General features: G+C 42.2%; 1 protein-coding gene across 1 annotated transcript; it reads left to right on the top strand.

The window, feature by feature from the left end:
* The first annotated feature begins 11,720 nt into the window (after window positions 1–11,720).
* LOC145398166 (uncharacterized) lies at window positions 11,721–19,707 on the top strand. The gene is made up of 5 exons (XM_080271115.1): window positions 11,721–11,731; window positions 15,142–15,173; window positions 17,146–17,311; window positions 18,764–18,934; window positions 19,539–19,707. The coding sequence occupies exons 1-5, from the start codon at window positions 11,721–11,723 to the stop codon at window positions 19,705–19,707; spliced, it is 549 nt and encodes a 182-aa protein (XP_080127241.1).
* Window positions 19,708–20,459: the final 752 nt, after the last annotated feature.

Here is a 20,459-nt window from a genome sequence, read left to right on the forward strand (position 1 = left end):
AGTCTCTCCACATGGCTAAATTATTTCAAGGCACTTCTGTTTTTCAGGGCATTGACAAGCACCACAACACTCCATCAGTTCCTTAATTTGTTTCTCTTTCCACGTAACTCCACCCGTTTCTCTCACATAATTCCTTTCCACTCCTCTCACTACGAACTTGTATCTTTCCAACAGGGTCCAAGCCTCACCTCCTTAACCTTTATTTTGACCTTCGACCTCTAATACCAATAACTTTAATTTCAGAATGTTGACCCAAGCTCTATCCCTGGTCCCATTACCTGACCCTCATATTAACTATCGACCTTAGTTCACCCTGTACGCCTCCCCATATACCGTCAATGACCTTGTTACAGTTCGTTCACTTCAACTTGGTCCAGATTTTCATCCTTTTGCAGCTTATTTCATGGAGTTCAGTGACAGAAAAACACGATGCTACGGCTCTATATCCTTTCCATGGCACTTCTTCGTGATTAGTACCATATTCTTGTGTCAATTGTTGCAGCTCAGCATTGAAGATTGATAGAGTGTGATTTTAGGTCAAGTTGAAGTGATGAGAGTATAGTGAACATGTGACCTCATTTCCTGTGCCTTATAGTTGACCCTTGACCTCACTTCACCTTGTAACCCTCATGACCTATTCCTGCCATAAGCTGACCCATTATCCATTTTCTTTATTTGATCTTTGACCTCATAAACCTTGCAACCCTCATGACCCTTTCCTACCATGACCTGACCCATTCCATACATCTGACCCATGACCCTACTTCACCATGCAGCCTCCGTGACCTGTTCTTGTAGTGACCTGGCCTATTAACCATTTTCTATGTTTGACCTTTGACCCAACTTCTCCTTGTAACCCCTATGACCTGTTCACAGTGACCTGATCTACACGCCCCTGGTCTCCATGAACCAGGTCAACCGGAAGTTCCTCAATCTGGTGAGGAACAGCAAGAAGTACTACCTGGGAGATGACCTTTGTTCTGGGTGAGTGATGGTAGTGGTGGTTGTGGTGGTAGTTGTGGTTGTGGTGGCAGTTGTAATGGTGGTGGTGGTGTGTGTGGTTGTGGTGTGTGTGGTAGTGGTGGTGGTGTGTGTGGTTGTGGTGTGTGTGTGGTTGTGGTGTATGTGGTAGTGGTTGTGGTGTATGTGGTAGTGGTGGTGGTGTGTGTGATAGTGATTGTGTGTGTAGTAGTGGTGGTGTGGAGGTGATGTGTGTGATAGTGATTGTGTGTGTAGTAGTAGTGGTGGTGTAGTGCTGTATGGGGTAGTGGTGGTGTGGGTGTGTGTTGTGGTAGTGGTGGTGTGTGTTGTGGTAGTGACAGTAGTTGTGGTAGTGGTTGTGGTAGTGGTGGTGGTATGTTGTGGTGGTAATGATGGTACATTGTGGTAGTGGTGTTGGTTAATTGTGTTAGTGGTGATGTATGTGGTAGTAGTTGTGTGTGTGTGTGTGTGTGTGTGTGTGTGTGTGTGTGTGTGTGTGTGTGTGTGTGTGTGTGTGTGTGTGTGTGTGTGTGTGTGTGTGTGTTTTAGCCTAACAGACTCCTAACCCCCTTCAGCTCATGTGATTGCCAAGTGTTACCAGATTGAAGGATCAATTAGACTAGTAACCATGGAGACTCATTCCTACCTTATACCCAATACTTATCGACTTACCTGATACCACAACTTAGTATTTCCTATATTGGATTGGGCCAGTTCCGTCAGATAAAGAAAAATAGAGTCTAGAGGGAGCATTTACAAATAGTATTCTGTATTTAGATTACGAACTCATACTGTAAAAAGATAGAAAATTAGTAATAGTAGTAATAGTAGTAGTAGTAGTAGTAGTAGTTTTAGCCCAAGGTTCGTCTGAAACGTGAAGCAAGGTATAAAAGGTAGATAGATAGATAGATAGATGGATAGATAAACAGATAGATAGATATAGATAAATAAGGAAATAAAGGAGGCGTTAATTTCTTGCCTTGCGTGACCCCCAGCGTGGAGAACAGCACAGTGCGTCTTCATGTATACCTGGAGAGCCTACAGCAAGAACTCATTAAGGAGGCACCTGCAAAGACGGTAACTTACATACATACATACATGCATACGTACATACATACATACATACACATCTTATAGGTAAATTAAGAGGGAAATTAGTTGATTATTTTCGCCCATAAGGTCTTCAGTATTTGTAATCCTGATGCGGTTGAGATGTGGACCCGTATTGATATAGCACTTTTAGCTTAAATTTAGCCCTGGAATCATCTCTTGAAGTTCGTATAATAATAATAATAATAATAATGATAATAATAATAATAATAATAATAATAGTAATAATAAATGTAACAAATGGAAGGGTTAAATGTGACTCAGAGGAAATGGTTCATGAAACTGACTGAATGAATATATATTTACACGTAACAGTAATGCATGTGGTAAGATATGTAGCATTCCACATATATGCTAAATGTATACAGCATGCTCCTTATCCCCCCCCCTCCCTCTCTCTCTCTCTCTCTCTCTCTCTCTTTACAGGTGACCGGGCTTCTGGCTGAAATCGGAACGAACATTAGTCTCTTAAATCTCTTTACTCTTCCACCCTTCTTTCCTTCCTTCCACCTCCCTCTGTTTCTCCTGCTCGTCCTCGTCCTCCTCCTCCCCCTCCCCCTCCTATTCCTCCTCCTCCTCTTTCTCTTCCTCCATCCTTCATTTCCTTCTTCCCTTCATTCGATGTCTTCCTCTTAAATTCTCTCTTTCACCCTCTCTCAGTCTAAGGTCATTTATTTTCTCTTCCTTCGTTGCTTTCTTCTTTCCTTCCTTTCTCTTCTTATTCTTTCTCTTCACTCTTTTTCCTCGTCTCTATGTCTGTTTTCTCCCTGTCTCAGTCTCATATTATTTACCTATAATTCTGTTTCTCCTCATCTGCTTCTATCTGTCTGTCTGTCTGTCTGTGTGTGTCCACCTCTTTCCTATTATTATCTCTGTCTGTCTCTTTCTCTGTCTGTTTCTCTGTTTCTTTTTCTGACTTCCATCTATCTAACTACCTACCTGTCTGTCTGTCTGTCTACTTGTCTATCTATCGACTATCTACATCGTTACATCTATCTCCTCTCCACAGCTACCAAGCCTACTCTCCGAAATAGGGGGTAACCTGGGTCTCTTTATCGGGCTGTCTCTGGCCACACTTCTGGAGCTGGCAGAGTTTGTGTTTGACCTGACCATGTGGGGCTGCAAAGGGACGTGTCGCTGCTGCTGTGGGGACGAGGCAGACGGCAAGAAGCGACCCATTACCACACCTGTCACACCTATCAAAGTGGACCAAGGTGAGTGGACGAGGAGGGAGCGGGAATCAAAGAGGTATGGAAGATTTAAGTGGCAGTGTTTGATCTAAGTATAAGACGGTGGAAAGAGAGGCAGGGGACGACGCAGAGGACAGGCAACAACCCATTAGCACACCTGTCACACCTATCAAAGTGGACCAAGGTGAGTGGACGAGGAGGGAGTGGGAAGCAAAGAGGTGAGAGGTATTTACGAGCTCGTGTTTGATCTAAATGTAAGAAGATGCAAAGGAAAGTGTCGCTGGCTCTCTGGGGAAATATTTGTGTTTTGGTATCAACTGTGAAGAAGAAAAGGCGATGGAATAAATGTCTGGGGGTATTAAGAGTTGTAATTGCTAGGAAAACGACTTATTAACACACCTATCTCACATGCTAAGGCTGACCAAGGTGAGGTGACGAAACGGTAACAAGAACAAAAAGATATGTGGGATATGTTGACGAGAAACCAATCTTAAAATAAAATGTGCAAAGTTTGTTTATGTTAAAATGTCATAAATAATAAATGCAGGCAAGAAAATATTGTGTAATGTAAATGCATGGAAGAAAATATTAATGTGTGATGTAGAAACTAAATCCCTAAGGAAGAGGAGCTATACTCTTTTTACTCTATCTTGGCCCAGATTTTCTTCCTTTTGTAGCTTATTGCACGTAGCTCAGTACCAGAAAAAGACAATACTACGGTTCTTTATCCTTCCCATAGCACTTCTTCATGACTAGCACCACATTCTAGCGCTAATCTATTGCTACGACTCAGCATTCAAGGCGGAGTCGTAGCAATTTTAGGCCAAGTCAGAGTAAAAGGAGTATAGCGTGTTTTCTAAGACCACTGACATAAAGCTCACAGACTCTTTCCTTCGCAGACCCTCCACCCGACCCAGCCTACTATCAAGCTCCCTCAGAGGTCAGGGTGGACGGATACTACAACTGGAGGAGGATGTGAGAGGAGGAAGGAGGAAGCGGAGGAAGAGGAGACAGGGAGAGAGGAGAGAAGAAGAACGTGAGAACTGTAGCTTCAAAGGACGTGAAGGGGGAAATGTCTACTCAGGGAGGATATGGGATTAGGAGGGGTAGAACGAGGATGATATGGAGAGCTACTGAAGGAGGGATGTGAAGGAATTGACATATAAGGAATTTTGGTAACATGGCTCCGAAAAAAAACATGACTACGCTTGGGTATGGAAGGCAGCTGATGGGTGGATTGAGGTGAAGCGGGCATGACTGCACCAGGATGAGAGGTGTAGATGCTGGGGGGAAGATGTGTGAGGTTTAGCTTCCTAGGTATGAGGGGCAGAAGGGGAGGATATGAGGGATGTAGTTTCTAAGGACATTACAACACGCTGATACAAAGGACGGCTGGTAGTAGGGGACGTAAAAAGCTCCTAATAACGGGAGGGAGACATGACTATTCCCTGATATGAGCGACAGCTGTTGGAGGAGGATATTGGAGGTGGAACTACTGAAGAAGGATAGGAAGCTCAGGGGATACGTTCTCATTCGTAGAGAGAGGTAGTTTTTGTCGATTTTCAGGAGGGATTTTAAACGAACTCTGCCTAGTTCTTGTTTCTGTTCCTCCCCCAGCCTCCCTCGTTCTTTCTCCTCTCCCCTCTCTCTCGATTTCTATTTGCAGAAGGCAGTTGATAAGTGCCCAAAGGGATTATAAAGTGGGCAGTGAGAAATGATGGTGTGAAAGAGTGAATATTAGGCGTGAATAAAAGATAAATACAGTATGAGGTATGTGTGTCATATGCGGGGGAAATCACGTAGTGCAAGGCCTCTTCTCACATGCTGACGATGATTATATGCTTATGGCTGAGAAACTTTATGCTTCGTGTGTTTGAATTCCGATGCTGCTGTTTGGTAGTGAAACAGGAAATAAAATAGGAAGATGTATATAGATTTGTGGGTACTAAAATATGAATGGCGAGATGGGTGTGCATTGCCAGACTGAAAGACCCTTCCCCTGTGACCCTTACTTGTTATGGATTGGTTTTATATCGAATCCCTTCATCCTTGCTGTACTCCAATCCCCCATACAAAGTTTGCCCTTAAATGGGATCGAAAGTGCTTATCTTGCTACGTTACCTTAATCTTTCACCTTTCCCTGTAAGCTTAATAATTAAGTGTTTTCAGAATCTTAATCCGTTTTCACCTTACTCTGAACCCCTCTGTGAAACTTGGTCCATATCGGATAAAAGCTTCTTAAGTTAAACATACCGTTTGACCCTCAACGTTGAACTTACTGTTCTTCACACACACACACACACACACACACACACACACACACACACACACACACACACACACACACACACACACACACACACACACACACACACATTATAGATCAGCTGCTCACTGACCCTCAAGCCTTCTACGGAGTGTGATCAAGATCAATTCAGAACCGTTTTAGTTGTTTTGCTAGCACACCTACACACGAATAGAATTTTGACTTTGCTCTGTGACCTTGGTCTTTGACTGATTGGTCTCACAAGTGGCTCCCTTCGATCATGCCTTACCCTTAGCTCTTCCACCAAGTTTAGTCCAAATCCGATAAAATCAGTATAAGCTGACTTTACTAGGTCAAAGTTTGGCCTGTTTCTGTGACCGTGATCTTTGACCTATTGTTCTAAAAACCAGTATGTTTACTAAATGACTATTCCTCAGTTGTTTCATTAGGTTTGGTTAGTGTCTGATCAAATTGTTTGAATTAGAGTGTTTAAACAGACACACAGACACATGCCAAGCAAAACAATACCCCGTTCTCGCGTCACAAGTGCGAGTGTAACAAACTTGAACAGTATCAGTTACTAAGATATCTAAGTACTTCACGAGATAACTGAGTGCACGTCAAGCCTCCTGCATAAATGAACAGTTCTCTCGGTCATTAGGTTCCTCTCATTTCTATCTGACTACAAAATTTCAAATCGTTCTTGCACTTTTGTGTCACATGAAAAGCAGGAAATCTTTGACACCTTCAGCCAGCAGCATCAACATGTGCCCATAACATGTGGGTGAAACAACGTATACTCTAGAGAACAGCGCCTACTCAGAGGCAAAAATATGACGTGCGTTGGTTGTGTGGGAACGTGATAAGAATAGCATGACAGTCGCTCGCTTGCATATCTGTGTGTTGTCACTTCCTGAGCTATTGTGACCGTATAGAATGTGAGCAGGTTTGTACGGCGTGGTATTAACTAAATATGTGTATATTCTGTGCAACAATTATTTTCTCGGTATATTGAAAGATCACTTGTTACATGCAAAACATAACAGAGGCTTTATCTCGTAGTGAATGGTTCGACTTTTCTGGAATCTATTGACTAAACTTCGGGAAAATATTTAATTCACTTATTACACAATTATTGTTGTTAGGTGGGGGCGCTTACCATCCACTCACTCGATGTAGTGCTGCTCTCGGGTGTCTGCCCGTCCTCTCCTTCATCCTTGTTTCCTTCCATCCTCTTCTGTCTTTCTTTCCTTCCGTCTTTCCTCATCCTTCTGCCTATGGGTGACTTTAAACTCCCTCTCCTGTCTTTCTTTCCTTCATTCTTTCCTCATCCTTCTGCCTATGGGTGACTTTAAACTCCCTCTTCTGTCTTTCTTTCCTTCATTCTTTCCTCTTCCTTCTGCCTGTGGGTGACTCTACACTGAGTGACAAGCCAAATGGTTTCCTGTACACCAGGAAACCACTTACTACGCTGGGTGGTAATCATATAACCAAATTTTGGCGCCTGGTGGTTTAGTGGGTAATTATTGCGCTCCAGTCGGATTGAGCCGGTGAAGGTTTATATCCAAGGGATGGTTGGGGTTTATTAACCACCTAATGCCACGCAGGGATGAGTGAGGCTGGTCACTCTCATCTTAAATGTCAGGACCAACTGCCTAGCCCCGGGCTCCTACGCTCCTTATGGGGCAACGTAGGATTGGATGATGGATGGATGGATTACACAGTTAGTAGTGTGGAGACCCCTACATGTAATAATGTTGCACCTGAACAGTTTATCGCCAGTTGTTCTGGTATGTCGCTTATAGAAATTTGTTATACAGCACAGTACTACAAAGTTAATCCTGTGATATAAATGTACTAAACTCTGGGTCTTAGAACTTTTTTATGATTAAATGTACAAATCACGTTCATTCACCACGATACAAAAATGTGTTGCAGGAATTTTCTCCATTAATCGCCATTTCCTTACTTAAATGGCATACTTATTTTACTAAACGTATTGTTAACGTTAGGTATAAGGCATATGACTTAAGTATAAACTGAGTGAGTGAACACAAACGCAAACCATACGTAATGCATAACACTATCGGCAAAATAGGATCTGTCGCCTCTCCCGGTACTTCCCTTCCACTAACTTTACAAATAAATGGCGTGAATCCGCAGTAAATGCCACTGATGTCTGTATCTGGCCACCAATAAGTGTAATCAGTGTATGTTGCTGCATATACACCACACTGATCACCAGAATCATAGGAGAGAAAATGGGGAGAGGTTAGAGAAGATGGGGAGAGGTTAGAGAAACGGGGAGAGGTTAGAGAAAACGGGGAGAGGTTACAGGTCCTTTGATACATATATTTTTACACATCTACTGACATGTGGAACAATATTCACTGAAACAAAAGCAAAATGATACTCACCTACCAAAAAGTAGGTTCCTGAACTGCCGTCCCTGACACACTCTGCAACACAAAGACAAACATTTATATTCGGCATAGCATGATGGAATTATATTACCTCATCACCATATTGTATCTACAGTTTTACCTCCACATAGGCCTATATGTCTTAAAATGCTTTGTCTGTATGTAATAGGATTTGTAACTTACCATTTTATGATAAGTTACTAAATTCAGTATGTACTAATAATACGATAAGTATCTACAAATGTACTTGAATACACTGTACAATATTTTAAGATATTTCACCTGTATATAAAATAAGATTTATTTCCACGACAACGTCACGACAGCGTTTCTACAACTTCTATGGTAACTTGTTGACATTATGTTCTTAAAATATATGTCTATATAATATCTACAATTTTAAGTGCATATATTTTAAGATACTTCACGTGTATATAAAATAATATATTGCAACAACTTTATGCAAACTGTTGAATTTATTATGAAGCAAAACAAATAAACCTTATCCTATAATCACAACCTTATAATTGTGTCTTAAATCCTATAATCACAGCCTTATAATTATGTCTTAAAATATTGCAGTTTTATCTAGAGGGGCACTCAGTGGAGCGCATCTCTCCGACAAGGGCAACGTAATTTCCAAACCACTCTTCATAATGGGTTAGGTTTTCTCAGCACTGATTAGGGTTTCACAGAAAATGTTTTCCGGATCCAGAGTCTGTAATACGATCCGGATCGGACCCAAAAGTTAATCGATTTTTCCCTGGGGCATGGGCTATCTTCCTACCAAATTTGGTCCAAATCTCTCTTTTAGTTTTTGAGTAATCCTGGTAACAGACAAACTAACAAACAAACAAGGGTGAAAACATACTTTCCTTGTCGGAGGGAATTATGCTCCAACAGTCCTTCCATTACAGTTGTTATTGTTGCAGAGCCACACATTAATATGAAACCTGCACGAGAGGACATTATCATGCAATTACGAGTGTGCTCATTATGTTGCCTCGGTGCACTGCTTTCATCCGCAGAGCTGTCAGGAGGGGAGGGAAGGAGGGAGGCTGATGTCAGGCTAATCTTGTGAATAAGATGAACTTCTGGCAAAAGCGTTACCACATTCACTAAGTATCCTGTATCTTCATGATGCTTAAGAAGAGACATTATTGTCAAATGAGCTAGCAAAATAAATACACAACATATCAAGACGCTAAAACTTATACATAAATGTTTAGTGTGGCCCACGCTCATGTGGACGTACACCTGGTAGACAGTAGGTTTCTGTTGCCCTTCTGCGATCCACTATGCTCCCTTCAGGGGACAAGGAGGAAGGTAGGGGAGGTTTGTATAACTCAGCAACGGAGTTAAGCTATGTTGGTGCTGCCTTGTGAAGGCATCCCTTTCTTCATAAATCATATGGATGCTGTAAATTACATTGTAATTATGTTTATTACATATACATGTGGGATGCAGAAACCTACATTACAGCTCTCTTTTGAACTTGGGTCCCTAAGTGTACTTGCGCTACAGTCACTCACTGACGTTTCAGGCTGTGGTAAGCATCAAGGGTTCATCAAGCGGTTGTTCCAATTTTCATCCGACTTGCTAATACATAGTCATTGTATCCCTTCGTCAGGAGCAGAAATCGTTAACATCTTAGTGTTTTACTGTCTTTGCCAGGTGGTCTAGTTTTAATCTTTTCGTTTATTTACCTTTTAAACAAACGTGGCTGCGCGTTTAAAGTAAACAATACGGCGAAGCAATATGAATCATGAAAATAATTAACGGGAGACTTGCTTATCTTTAAATATGGCTAAGATCTTTCATGAATTCTGGCTTCAAATGTGGCTCAAGCAAATTTATATTTGTATCATATTTCTTAGGAGCTATCAAACATTTCATAAGAATATTAGGTTGAATATTAAGTTGAAAAAAATACGAGGACGCAAATGAAAATAATTAAGTACTTTGTAGACTTGCTTATCGTTAAATGTAATACAGATCTTTTATGAATACAAGGGCAGGGGGAAAGTGAAGAAATAAGGAAAGAATAAGGAGGAAAAAATTGAGGGAAATGATAGAGAAATCGCAAGAAATTAAGGGAAAAGATTAGGAAACGAGAAAGAAATTGGAGAAAAAAGATGGAAGAGAGAAGACATTAGGGAACAAGATGAAGGAAAAGGAAAAGTTAGGGAAGGAAGGAAGGAAGGAAGGGAATGATAGAGAAAGGGAGGAATGGAGGGAAATGGAGAGGAAAGTGGTAGAAAGGAGGGAAAACGATGGGGGAGAGGGGAGAAAGGAAGGAGGAAAAAACTTGGGGGAAGGAAGGAAGAGGAGGAAGAAGATTGATAAATAGGAAAGAAAAGAAGGAAGAGACATATGGATGATGGGAAGGAGGAGGAAGAAGAAGAAGAAGGAGAGAGAGAGAGAGAGAGAGAGAGAGAGAGAGAGAGAGAGAGAGAGAGAGAGAGAGAGAGGCCTTGGGATGCACTGATAAAACTCACAGCAGCCCATTGATAAGAGATAAGACTGATAGTGAGATTAAGTAGATGGGAGGAGGAGGGGGAGAGGGGGAGGAGAAGAGAAGAGAGAGTGAGGAGGGAGGGGAAAGGGAAGAGGAAGGGGGAGGAGGAGAGAGGAGGGGAGGAGGAAATGGGGGCGAGGGGAGAAGGGGGAAGGAAGAGGTAGGAAGAGGGAAAGGGAAGGGAAACAGATAAGAGAGAAGAGGAGAGGAGGAGGATGGAAGCGGGAGAGAGGATGGGAAGGGAGGGTGGAGAGAGAGTGCACAATGGGAGGGAGAGAGGGAGGAAAGGACAAGAAGGGAGATATGATAAAGAGGGAGAGGGAGGGATAAGGGAGTGAGGAGAGAGGGAGAGACAGAGGAAATAGGGAGGAAGAGGAGGAAGAGGGAGGAGGGAAGGGAGGATGGCGATATGGAGAGGTAAAGGAGAAGGAACAGGAGAGGACGAGGAGGGAGGAACGGGGGGTGGTGGAGGGAGAGAAAGGAGGGGTATGGGAAGTGAGGGGAGAGAGGAGGGGGAATGGGTGGGGGGAAAGAGAGAAGAGTGAAGGGTAGGGAGGGGGGCGAGAAGGGGAGACAGAGGAGGCGAGGGGGGTGTGCATGAGGAGGAGGAGGAGGGAAAGGAAGAGGGTGAGGGGACAGGGAGGAGGGGAGGAGAAAGGGGGGCAGGAGGGTGTGGAGAAGAGGGAAGAGGAAGAAGGGTTGAGGAGGAGGAGGAGGAGGAAGAAGAGAGGGAAGGGAGAGGAGATCAGGCAGTGAGAAAAAATTGAGACACGCTGAGAGGAAAGAGAAAATGAGAAGGGAGGAAATAGAGGAAAGGTAGCGAAGGGGGGCTAGGGTGAGGGAGGGAGGGGAAGAGGCCTGAAGAGGGAGGGAGGGAGGGAGGGAGGGAGGGAGGGAAGGCAGGAAAGGGGGGAGAGAGACGACACATGCAGCGAATTGGCTTAGTTAGTTCACTCTATTGCTGAAGTGGTGATAGTGGTGATGGTGAAGGTAGTGATGGTGTTGATGGTGTTAGATACTGTGATGATATGGGTAGTGAGTGTGGTGATGCTAGTTATAGTGATGATGATGATAGTGACTAATGATGAAAATAGCAACTAGTAGTGCTTGGTATGGTGATGATGGTGAAATGATAGTGTAGGATGTGATGATGGTGATAGTGAGGTGACCGATGGTGATGCTGCTGCTGGTTGTGGTGAGTGGTGATGGTAGTTATTGTGATGATGGTGATGATGGTGTTCTTGTGGTGATGGTGAGTTATGGTGTGAGTGACTGATTATGAGAATGATGATAGTGAAGGTGTTGGTGGTGGTGATGATGATGGTGTTTGTGGCAATGATCGTAATGGTGATCTGGTGGTGATGACGAAAGTGATGTGTTGGTTGTGGTGATGTTAGTGATGGTGGTAGTTTTGGTATGATGAAAGTGACATTGATGGGAACTGATGATGATGATGATGGTAGCGATGGTGATGGTGAATGATGATGGATATGTTGGCTGTGGTGATGGTAGTTGTGATGATAGTGGTAGTGATGACAGTGATGATGATGGAACTAATGTTAAGATATAAAGCATTTGTTCTAACCAGTTAAAGATTCCTAACCCCACTCTGCTCAGTTGATGGCCAGGTGTAGTCAGAAGGGAAGATTTATTTGACTAGTAACCAAGGAGACTCGTTCTTACCTATGCTCCAATGATAGGCAGGTGTAGTCAGGAGGGCAGGTTTATTTGACTAGTAACCAAGGAGACTCGTTCTTACCTATGCTCCAATGATAGGCAGGTGTAGTCAGGAGGGAAGGTTTATTTGACTAGTAACCAAGGAGACTCATTCCTACCTTAGCTCCGTTGATGACCAGGTGTAGTCAGCTTGGAGGACTGATTTGACTAGTAATCAAGGAGACCCATTTCTGCCTCATAACTAAGGCTAATAAAATCCCATGTAACACAGGATTACTATTCATGTTGGAGGATTTACCACAATTCAGCCAGATTTAAATTAACCAGCCATTGCAACGATGATGGTGTTTGTGGTAGTGATGGTAGAGGTGGTAGTGAAAGTTATATTGAGGGTGACAATGACAGTGATGTAGTAGTAGTAGTAGTAATAGTAGTAGTAGTAGTAGTAGTAGTAGTAGTAGTAGTAGTAGTAGTAATGGTGGTGGTAGCAGCAGCTCACCTTCCTCCTTTTGGGAAACAGGGAGGACGTTGGGGGACGTTTGTATACCCGAGTAGCCCCACCGCCAGCCCATATAGGTGCCACCCCGTGAAGGCGTCCCTCTCCTGCACTAGAAGTATTGGTGTTAATGATATAGACAGTTCTTTTGTAAATCAGGTCGTTTCAAAATATTGCAGCTTTCTCCATGCAATGAGGGCTGCCATCATCATCATCATCATCATCATCATCATCATCATCATCATCATCATCATCAGTCCATACTATTCAGCTGAAGGACATAGGCCTCTTAAACGTTTCAACTCCACCTTCCTCACACACACACACACACACACACACACACACACACACACACACACACACACACACACACACAGTCTCTCTTTCTCCCTCTCTCTCTCACACACACACACACACACACACACACACACACACACACACACACACACACACACACACACACACATACAGTCTCTCTTTCTCTCTCTCTCACACACACACACACACACACACACACACGCACACACACATACAGGTATAATCATCTGACAATAGCCAATAATAACTCAAAAAAATGCATACCAGATTTAAGGCCTCACTGATAAAACAAACTATTAAACGATAAGGAGAACTCTACCGCGGAAATTTACAAATACCTTATCTCTAATGTTGATTTAATTTCGTCTGAGATTGATAGCCGTGTCTTAGATAACGTGGAGCGGGGTTCTTAAGACCTGTTTAAGGGCGACTTGTTTCTCGGCTTTGTTTTTGGAGGATGAGATAGGTATACGAGGAGACTGTGCATATACTTGCCTCGTTAATCCTGTAATAAATAGACACATAGGAAGACCAAGCACTTTTCTTTCCTCGTTAATCCTATAAGAAAAATATAAAACCTACGACAGTCTTCCATATGTGATTTTTGTTTCTTTTTTGCAGGACGAAATAAATAACTAAAATTAATCGTAGTTCCGACTGGGAATAAATCGTAGACATATCTGAACGTAACACCTTTTCCTTAGCGATTTATTTTCGGGTACGGATGGCTAATATCGTTGTTATTTATGCAAAGTATGGCGATGTTTGAAGGATTTATATAACACAGAACAGGGAAGTATGGTGGAATAGGCAAAATAAATCGCTTAGGAAAAGGTGTTAGGGAGCTGCCTTACCCGACAAGAATACCCGCCTTAGACCCGTATTCTCGTCAGTCAACGAAGCTCCCAAACACCTTTTCCTAAGTGATTTATTTTCCTTATTACACCTTACTGTATTAATCTGTGCTCTATAAATCCTTCCACTATCGCCTTACCCTGCATAAATAACGTACATAAGGATATTAACCAACCATATCAAAAAATAAATCGCTAAGGAAGAGGTGCTAGGGAGCTTCCTCATCCGGCTTTTCTCACTCGTATCCTTGTCGGGTAACACCTCTTCCTTAGCGATTTGTTTTTTGGATATGTTGAGTTAATATCCTTTTGTATGTTACTTATGCAGAGTGTGGCGATATTGGAACGCTTTACATAACACTGACTTCTGTGGAATAGGAAGGTGTGATAGACAAAATAAATCGGTTAGGAAAAGGTGTTAGGGAGCTTCCAAATTCAGTAAAATCACCAGGCATGAGAAAGAATAAAGTTAACAGGAAGTCCTTTGGATTTTATGGGTTAAGAAGCTCCCTGACACCGTTTCCTTACCGGTTTATTTTTGTTCATGGCAGGTTAATATTCTCATCTTTGCTATGTATGAAATTTGTGTTGGTATTATTATTATTATTATTATTATTATTATCAATTAGCTGAAATTAAAAATACTTCCATCACCCAAATCTGTATATATAACAGAGGAGATAGGGGGAAAAATGATGATGATGATGATGATGATGACAATGATGTTAATGATGATGATAATGGTGATGATGACGATGATGATGATGACAATGATGATGATGAAGACGAAGACGATAATGACTATGATGATGGTGTTAACGATGATGATGATGATGATGATGACAACGATTATGATGATGATGGTGATGATAACGATAAACCATTTCCTCGACATTAGAGAGGTGTGTTAACATTTAATACCATAAACTAGAGAGCTCAATTTTATCTTCACATTACACCACTTGGGCACTTATATTTACCCCATGGAGAAATAAGCAGCTCTTTCTCATTCTCGAGTGATGTGACGGGGAGAGATGTATCAGAATTAAAGCTTACAAAATCAGTAGATATGTCAATTTCACATGTCGTCTCTTGAGTCCTAATATTAAGAGAGAGAGAGAGAGAGAGAGAGAGAGAGAGAGAGAGAGAGAGAGAGAGAGAGAGAGAGAGTACTAACACTTCGTTTCTTCAGATACGCCATGAAGTATAGGTAAAAGAAATCAATAGACGACAGAAGCGGTGGCGAGGGAAGGGGGTCGGACAGAAAAAGAGGATCACTGTAACAGATTCCCGACCCACCTTCACCAGCATGGAGGAGATTCTGATCCTACAGATGGGAGGTGAGTGGGACTGGAAACTTATTATTACACTCGAGACATGAACTCTATGAACAGGTATACAGCTAGTCGCGTGAGACTTCTTGATAGGGTAAAACTAGGGGCTAATTCTGAGTAAACAAAGCTCTATCAAAAAGTCTCTGATTCTCAAACGTTATAGTTACAGCCACTGATAACCTTATGGGTAAATTATGAGACAATTTTCGCTCATAAGCTCATCTGTAGAGCTTCGTAAAGGCTGAGTATTATGATCACGTAAATATACCCTCTTTAAACTCAAAATTTCAACTCAAAAATCTGTGTTTGTGTTTTGATTAGATATTATTCGGCGGGACAGGATACAAATGCATATAGAAGTAAGATATAAGTCAATTTGTTTCATCTCCAGAGCGGCATTTATCATTTTGTTTTAATAAGCGTGAGACTGTTTTACTGAGCGCAGGAAACGTCTTAAATCCTCAGGCACTACAAACAAGAATGTGTGTGTGTGTGAGAGAGAGAGAGAGAGAGAGAGAGAGAGAGAGAGAGAGAGAGTAATCCTGATTGCAATGGGAGTCAAGTTACAATCAAATCCCCCACTTTCTTTTCCCATTCCTCATGCACGCCTCAGATTTCACCTATCGACTCTGTTTTCCCTTTCTCCAAAGTATATTAAAATTTCAAAAGACACGGTGGCTTGGAAGAGGGTAAATATATACTTCGTGGTAGACAGCACTGAGTTAAACTAGAGAGTGTGATTGTAAGAGATGGGGAAAGTTTCTAGTCACATGAAGCTAAACATTTTCTTCCTCAGTAGAGATGTAAAACTATGGAACAAATTGCCCCAGTGCTTGTGTGGTACAATATTAACATTTAAAAGTTGCCTAGCTTAGTACTGTATCTGGCTTTTAATCCCTAGCTATGCATGTTCATTCCTACCTAACTAATTTCTGATGTTTGCTGATTTCTTTTACAGGACGATACATGGAGGTCAGATTCACAGCAACATCTGTATAATCAGTACTTAATTCTGACTTGATGTTGCATTCATTTACATTCCTTACAATAACTTTCATATCAACTCTTCTGTGCTGCATGATAGCTATTCTTTTTCCTGTCGAGCCTGGGTGTAGGGTTAGTGAGTGAGTAACTCTTCCTATCAATCCATCAATCTATTTACAGTATAGCAAGACCCCATAATCCCGTAATGTAAGGGGTGGTCGTTTGTCTTTGAGTAAACAAGGACTACGAAGGGAAACTGCCTCTAATGTCCCCTAAAACTGACTAATTTCCCCTAAAACTGACTCTAATGTCCCCTAAAACTGACTCTAATTTCCCCTAAAACTGACTCTAATTTCCCCTGAAACTGACTAATTTCCCCTAAAACTGACTAATTTCCCCTAAAACTGACTAATTACCCCTAAAACTGACTATCCCCTAAAACTGACTCTAATGTCCCCTAAAACTGACTCTATTTCCCCTAAAAGTGACTCTAATTTCCCCCAAAACTGACTCTAATGTCCCCTAAAACTGACTCTAATGTCCCCTAAAACTGACTCTAATGTCCCCTAAAACTGACTCTAATTTCCCCTAACACTGACTCTAATTTCCCTTAAAACTGACTCTAATTTCCCTTAAAACTGACTCTAATTTCCCTTAAAACTGACTAGTATCCCTCCAAACTGACTCTAATGTCCCCTAAAACTGACTCTAATTACCCCTAAAACTGACTCCAATTTCCCCTAAAACTGGCTCTAATTTCTCCTAAAACTGGCTCTAATTACCCCTAAAACTGACTAATTTCCCCTAAAACTGACTCTAATTTCCCCTAAAAGTGACTCTAATTACCCCTAAAAGTGACTCTAATTTCCCCTAAAACTGCCTCTAATGTCCCCTAAAACTGGCTCTAATTTCCCCTGGAACTGGCTCTAATTTCCCCTAAAACTGACTCTAATTTCCTTCAGAACTGACTCTCATTTCCCTTCGTCTTGCACAGGTACCATCGACAAGGACTACCCACGTACCAAAGGAGGGTACACCTTTGAGATAGGTGAGCCAGCGGTACGTCGCGTGTTGCAGCGTCTACGTCCTGCAAGATCCATCATCACTACCATAGAGACGCTGTGTAGGAAGGACAGCCAGGACATCACACACCAGGACAGGTTAGTACTGGCTTTACGTGTGTCTGTATATCATCATCATCATCATCATCATCATCATCATCATCATCATTGCAAATATCCTCTGTGGGAAGGACAGCCACATTATTATTTTTTTTAACCAAGGGGAAACTCCTACCCCTGTGGAAATTGGGACGCTCTTAGTGGGAAAACAATATAATAGTCTGGATTCTACTGTTGCTTTACCCCGGTCTGTCTGGCAGAGCAAACCCGTCAGCCACAGGCAAGCAACTCCTTCTGTGGGGCCTTCCTACAGGTACAGTACAGTACATACACCGTGTATGGATTCGGCTCCCCTTTAAGGTTGACGTCATCTCACTAAAGTCGGAACAAGGTCCTTCCCACTTCGCAGTGCATGGAAATATGAGGAGGTTTGGCTCCCGGGTGGACGCTGCAGCTGCTCCCCCGAGGAAACACAGAGCCATCACGTGTAGGTCCCTCGTCTGGATGTGGCAAGAGTCAATGGAAAGTACGGAATGGGTTAATAATCAGAGTAGGGGGCATTTCAGAATCAGGAAGTGAGTCAATCAGCACACCACGCCCAGCTTCCTCTCTGTACTGTTTCAGAGTGATGGAGCGATAGCCACTGATAAAATGGCCTTCCTGTATTAAGTGAAAGGAAATCACGAGGACACTTTCCTTGGAGGCAGATTCACGTCCCTCTCAAGCTTGACACGATCTTCCTCAATCCTTCCTGGACTGTTGTTGCTTCACTCAGGTCTGATCCGATTTGAGACAACTCTTGGTGGGAGGGTTGAGGGTAAGGCAAGGATGAAATAAATAGATTTTGAGAACAGTCGGTGGACAGCTAAGATCACAAACAATCGCCAATGCTGTCCAGCACCGAAGATAAAGAATTACCACAACCCTTCAGTACGATGTCTCTCCTAGCTTGAATTAAATCATCTGGAAGTAATAATAATAATAATAATAATAATAATAATAATAATAATAATAAATAATAATAATAATAATAAATAATAATAATAATAATAATAATAATAACAATAATAATAATAATAATAATAATAATAATAATAATAATAATAACAATAATAATAATAATAATAATAATAATAATAATAATAATAATAATAATGATGATGATGATGATGATGGTGGTGATGATGGTGGTGATGATGATGATGATGATGATGGTGATGATGGTGGTGGTGGTGGTGGTGATATGGGTATATTTATAGTCTGCTAATTTTTCCAAGCTTTTGCACTTTTCTGTTCCTATTTCTGGCCCCCTTCCATCTCAGATCTGGAAAGAGTTAGGGTGATGGTGATGATGATGATGATAATGAAGATAATGCTGATATTCCGAGGGTCTCTACTTGTTTCATATATCTGGGATGTTTAGGATGATGATAATGATAATGACGAAAATTAAGACAACGATTACACATTTCCCACGGTCCTCCTTTGCAGAGATAGCTTAGTGGACCGCGTATGCGAGGCCAAACAGGTCAAGGTAGTGGTCACACACGGCACAGACACCCTCATTCTCACCGCCTCTCACCTGGCCAGCCACCTAAGACACAGGGGGGTCAGTAAGAAGACAGTAGTGCTTACGGGGGCCCACACTCCAGAGAAATTCAGGTCAGTGCGTTCGGCTATTTGTTGTCTTTTCTGCTCTGTCTCTACTTGGATATCCATTTTTTAGGTCATCGCTGTCTGTCCCTGTCTCCGTCTTCCTGTTCCGTTTGTCTGTCTGTCTCTTAATGCTCACAGGTGCTCGTGCTCCAGAGAATCTTAGGTGGATGCAGATTCTTGGGGTGTGTCATCTTTCATTTCTCTTTTTTCCTCCTCTTTTTCCCTCTCTGACTGTACTCCTGTCTGTCTCTGTCTGTCTGTCTGTCTCTTTGGCTGAATAATTCCCCCATGCAAAGAGAGTAAAATTTATACCACAAATTATAAAGGGCTGACACAACATTCAATCCTGAGGTGATTCCTGTACTCATCGATTTTTTTCTCTGTCTGTCACACACACACACACACACACACACACACACACACACACACACACACACACACACACATCCCTTTTTCTTCTTTTGGGAACCCCACAACTAATTTCAAACTCAGTGCAGCCTTTAGACTCTCTCCCTTTCTTTTCCTCTAACATCCCCACCCTCTCTCTAAGTATCTGTCTACCTATTTATCTGTTTTTCTACCAATTTCTAACCCCTTCCTTTCTTTCCAGGGATACAGACGCTGACTTCAACCTTGGAGTGGCCCTAGGAGGAGTGCAAGCAGCTGGCCCTGGTGTGTGGGTGGCCATGAACGGATTACTCTTGCCTAGTGACCGAATGGATAGGGACGAGACTGGCCAGTTCCTACCCCGCCGACGGCAACTCCCGGTTACTGTTTAGAATTCGAAGGCTCTGGGGTGGAGGGGAAGGTGTAGCACTTCCTCATGACTTGTTATTCTCTGTATGTCACGCGTTCACCTTCCCAGTCCCGAGATGTACTTTCTGTGTATGTTTGCTGCTGTCAGACAAGGGGACGGGCTATGAATGGCTCTGTCTCTGAGTTACTTAGATTAACCAGATGTGTCACTCGTTTTAACGTACACCCTCCAGCCCCGTAAGCACCACCAATGCAGTCCACGCTATCGTACTCTAATACTAGCTCTTTCATGTGAATATTCTGTTCACAGTCTCCAGATATATAAAATAAGGAATATATTGCACACATATCACAAAGAATATGGCTAAATAGGCAAGAAAATGAACACAAATGCGAATAATTTTTCAGCTTGTATACCTCTGTCTGTCTCTCTCAGTGTGGTTTTAGATGCGAGTGAAGATACATTAACTGCTCCTCACCCCTCTCTCCTCATAATTCCACCTAATTAATGACGTACAAAAATATTAAATAAATGTTTCTACGTAGTTTAGTTGTGCATTTTGGAGGATCCGGCAAATGCAGTGAACACTAGTCACATTACGACACTTTTCATACTGTTGGGGGTTAGACGGGCCCGTATTCTCGTCAGTTAAGGAAGGTCCCTAACACCTTTCTCCAGGCGATTTATTTTACTTATTACACCTTATTGTACTCTTCTTTGTTACACAGATCCTTCCAGTATCTTCATACTCAGCATATATAACGGAGAGGAGGA

The sequence above is a fragment of the Coenobita brevimanus genome, chromosome 44 (assembly GCF_032717465.1).
Source record: "Coenobita brevimanus isolate Jiangsu-jjx chromosome 44, ASM3271746v2, whole genome shotgun sequence".
NCBI classification, from domain to species: domain Eukaryota; kingdom Metazoa; phylum Arthropoda; class Malacostraca; order Decapoda; family Coenobitidae; genus Coenobita; species Coenobita brevimanus.

Bases quoted from the DNA above. Each gene is read 5' to 3' on its own strand.
- LOC145398166 (XM_080271115.1), top strand. The intron at 17,312-18,763 runs GTTAGTACTGGC...CCTCCTTTGCAG, and splicing joins GACATCACACACCAGGACAG to AGATAGCTTAGTGGACCGCG. The intron at 18,935-19,538 runs GTCAGTGCGTTC...CTTTCTTTCCAG, and splicing joins CACACTCCAGAGAAATTCAG to GGATACAGACGCTGACTTCA.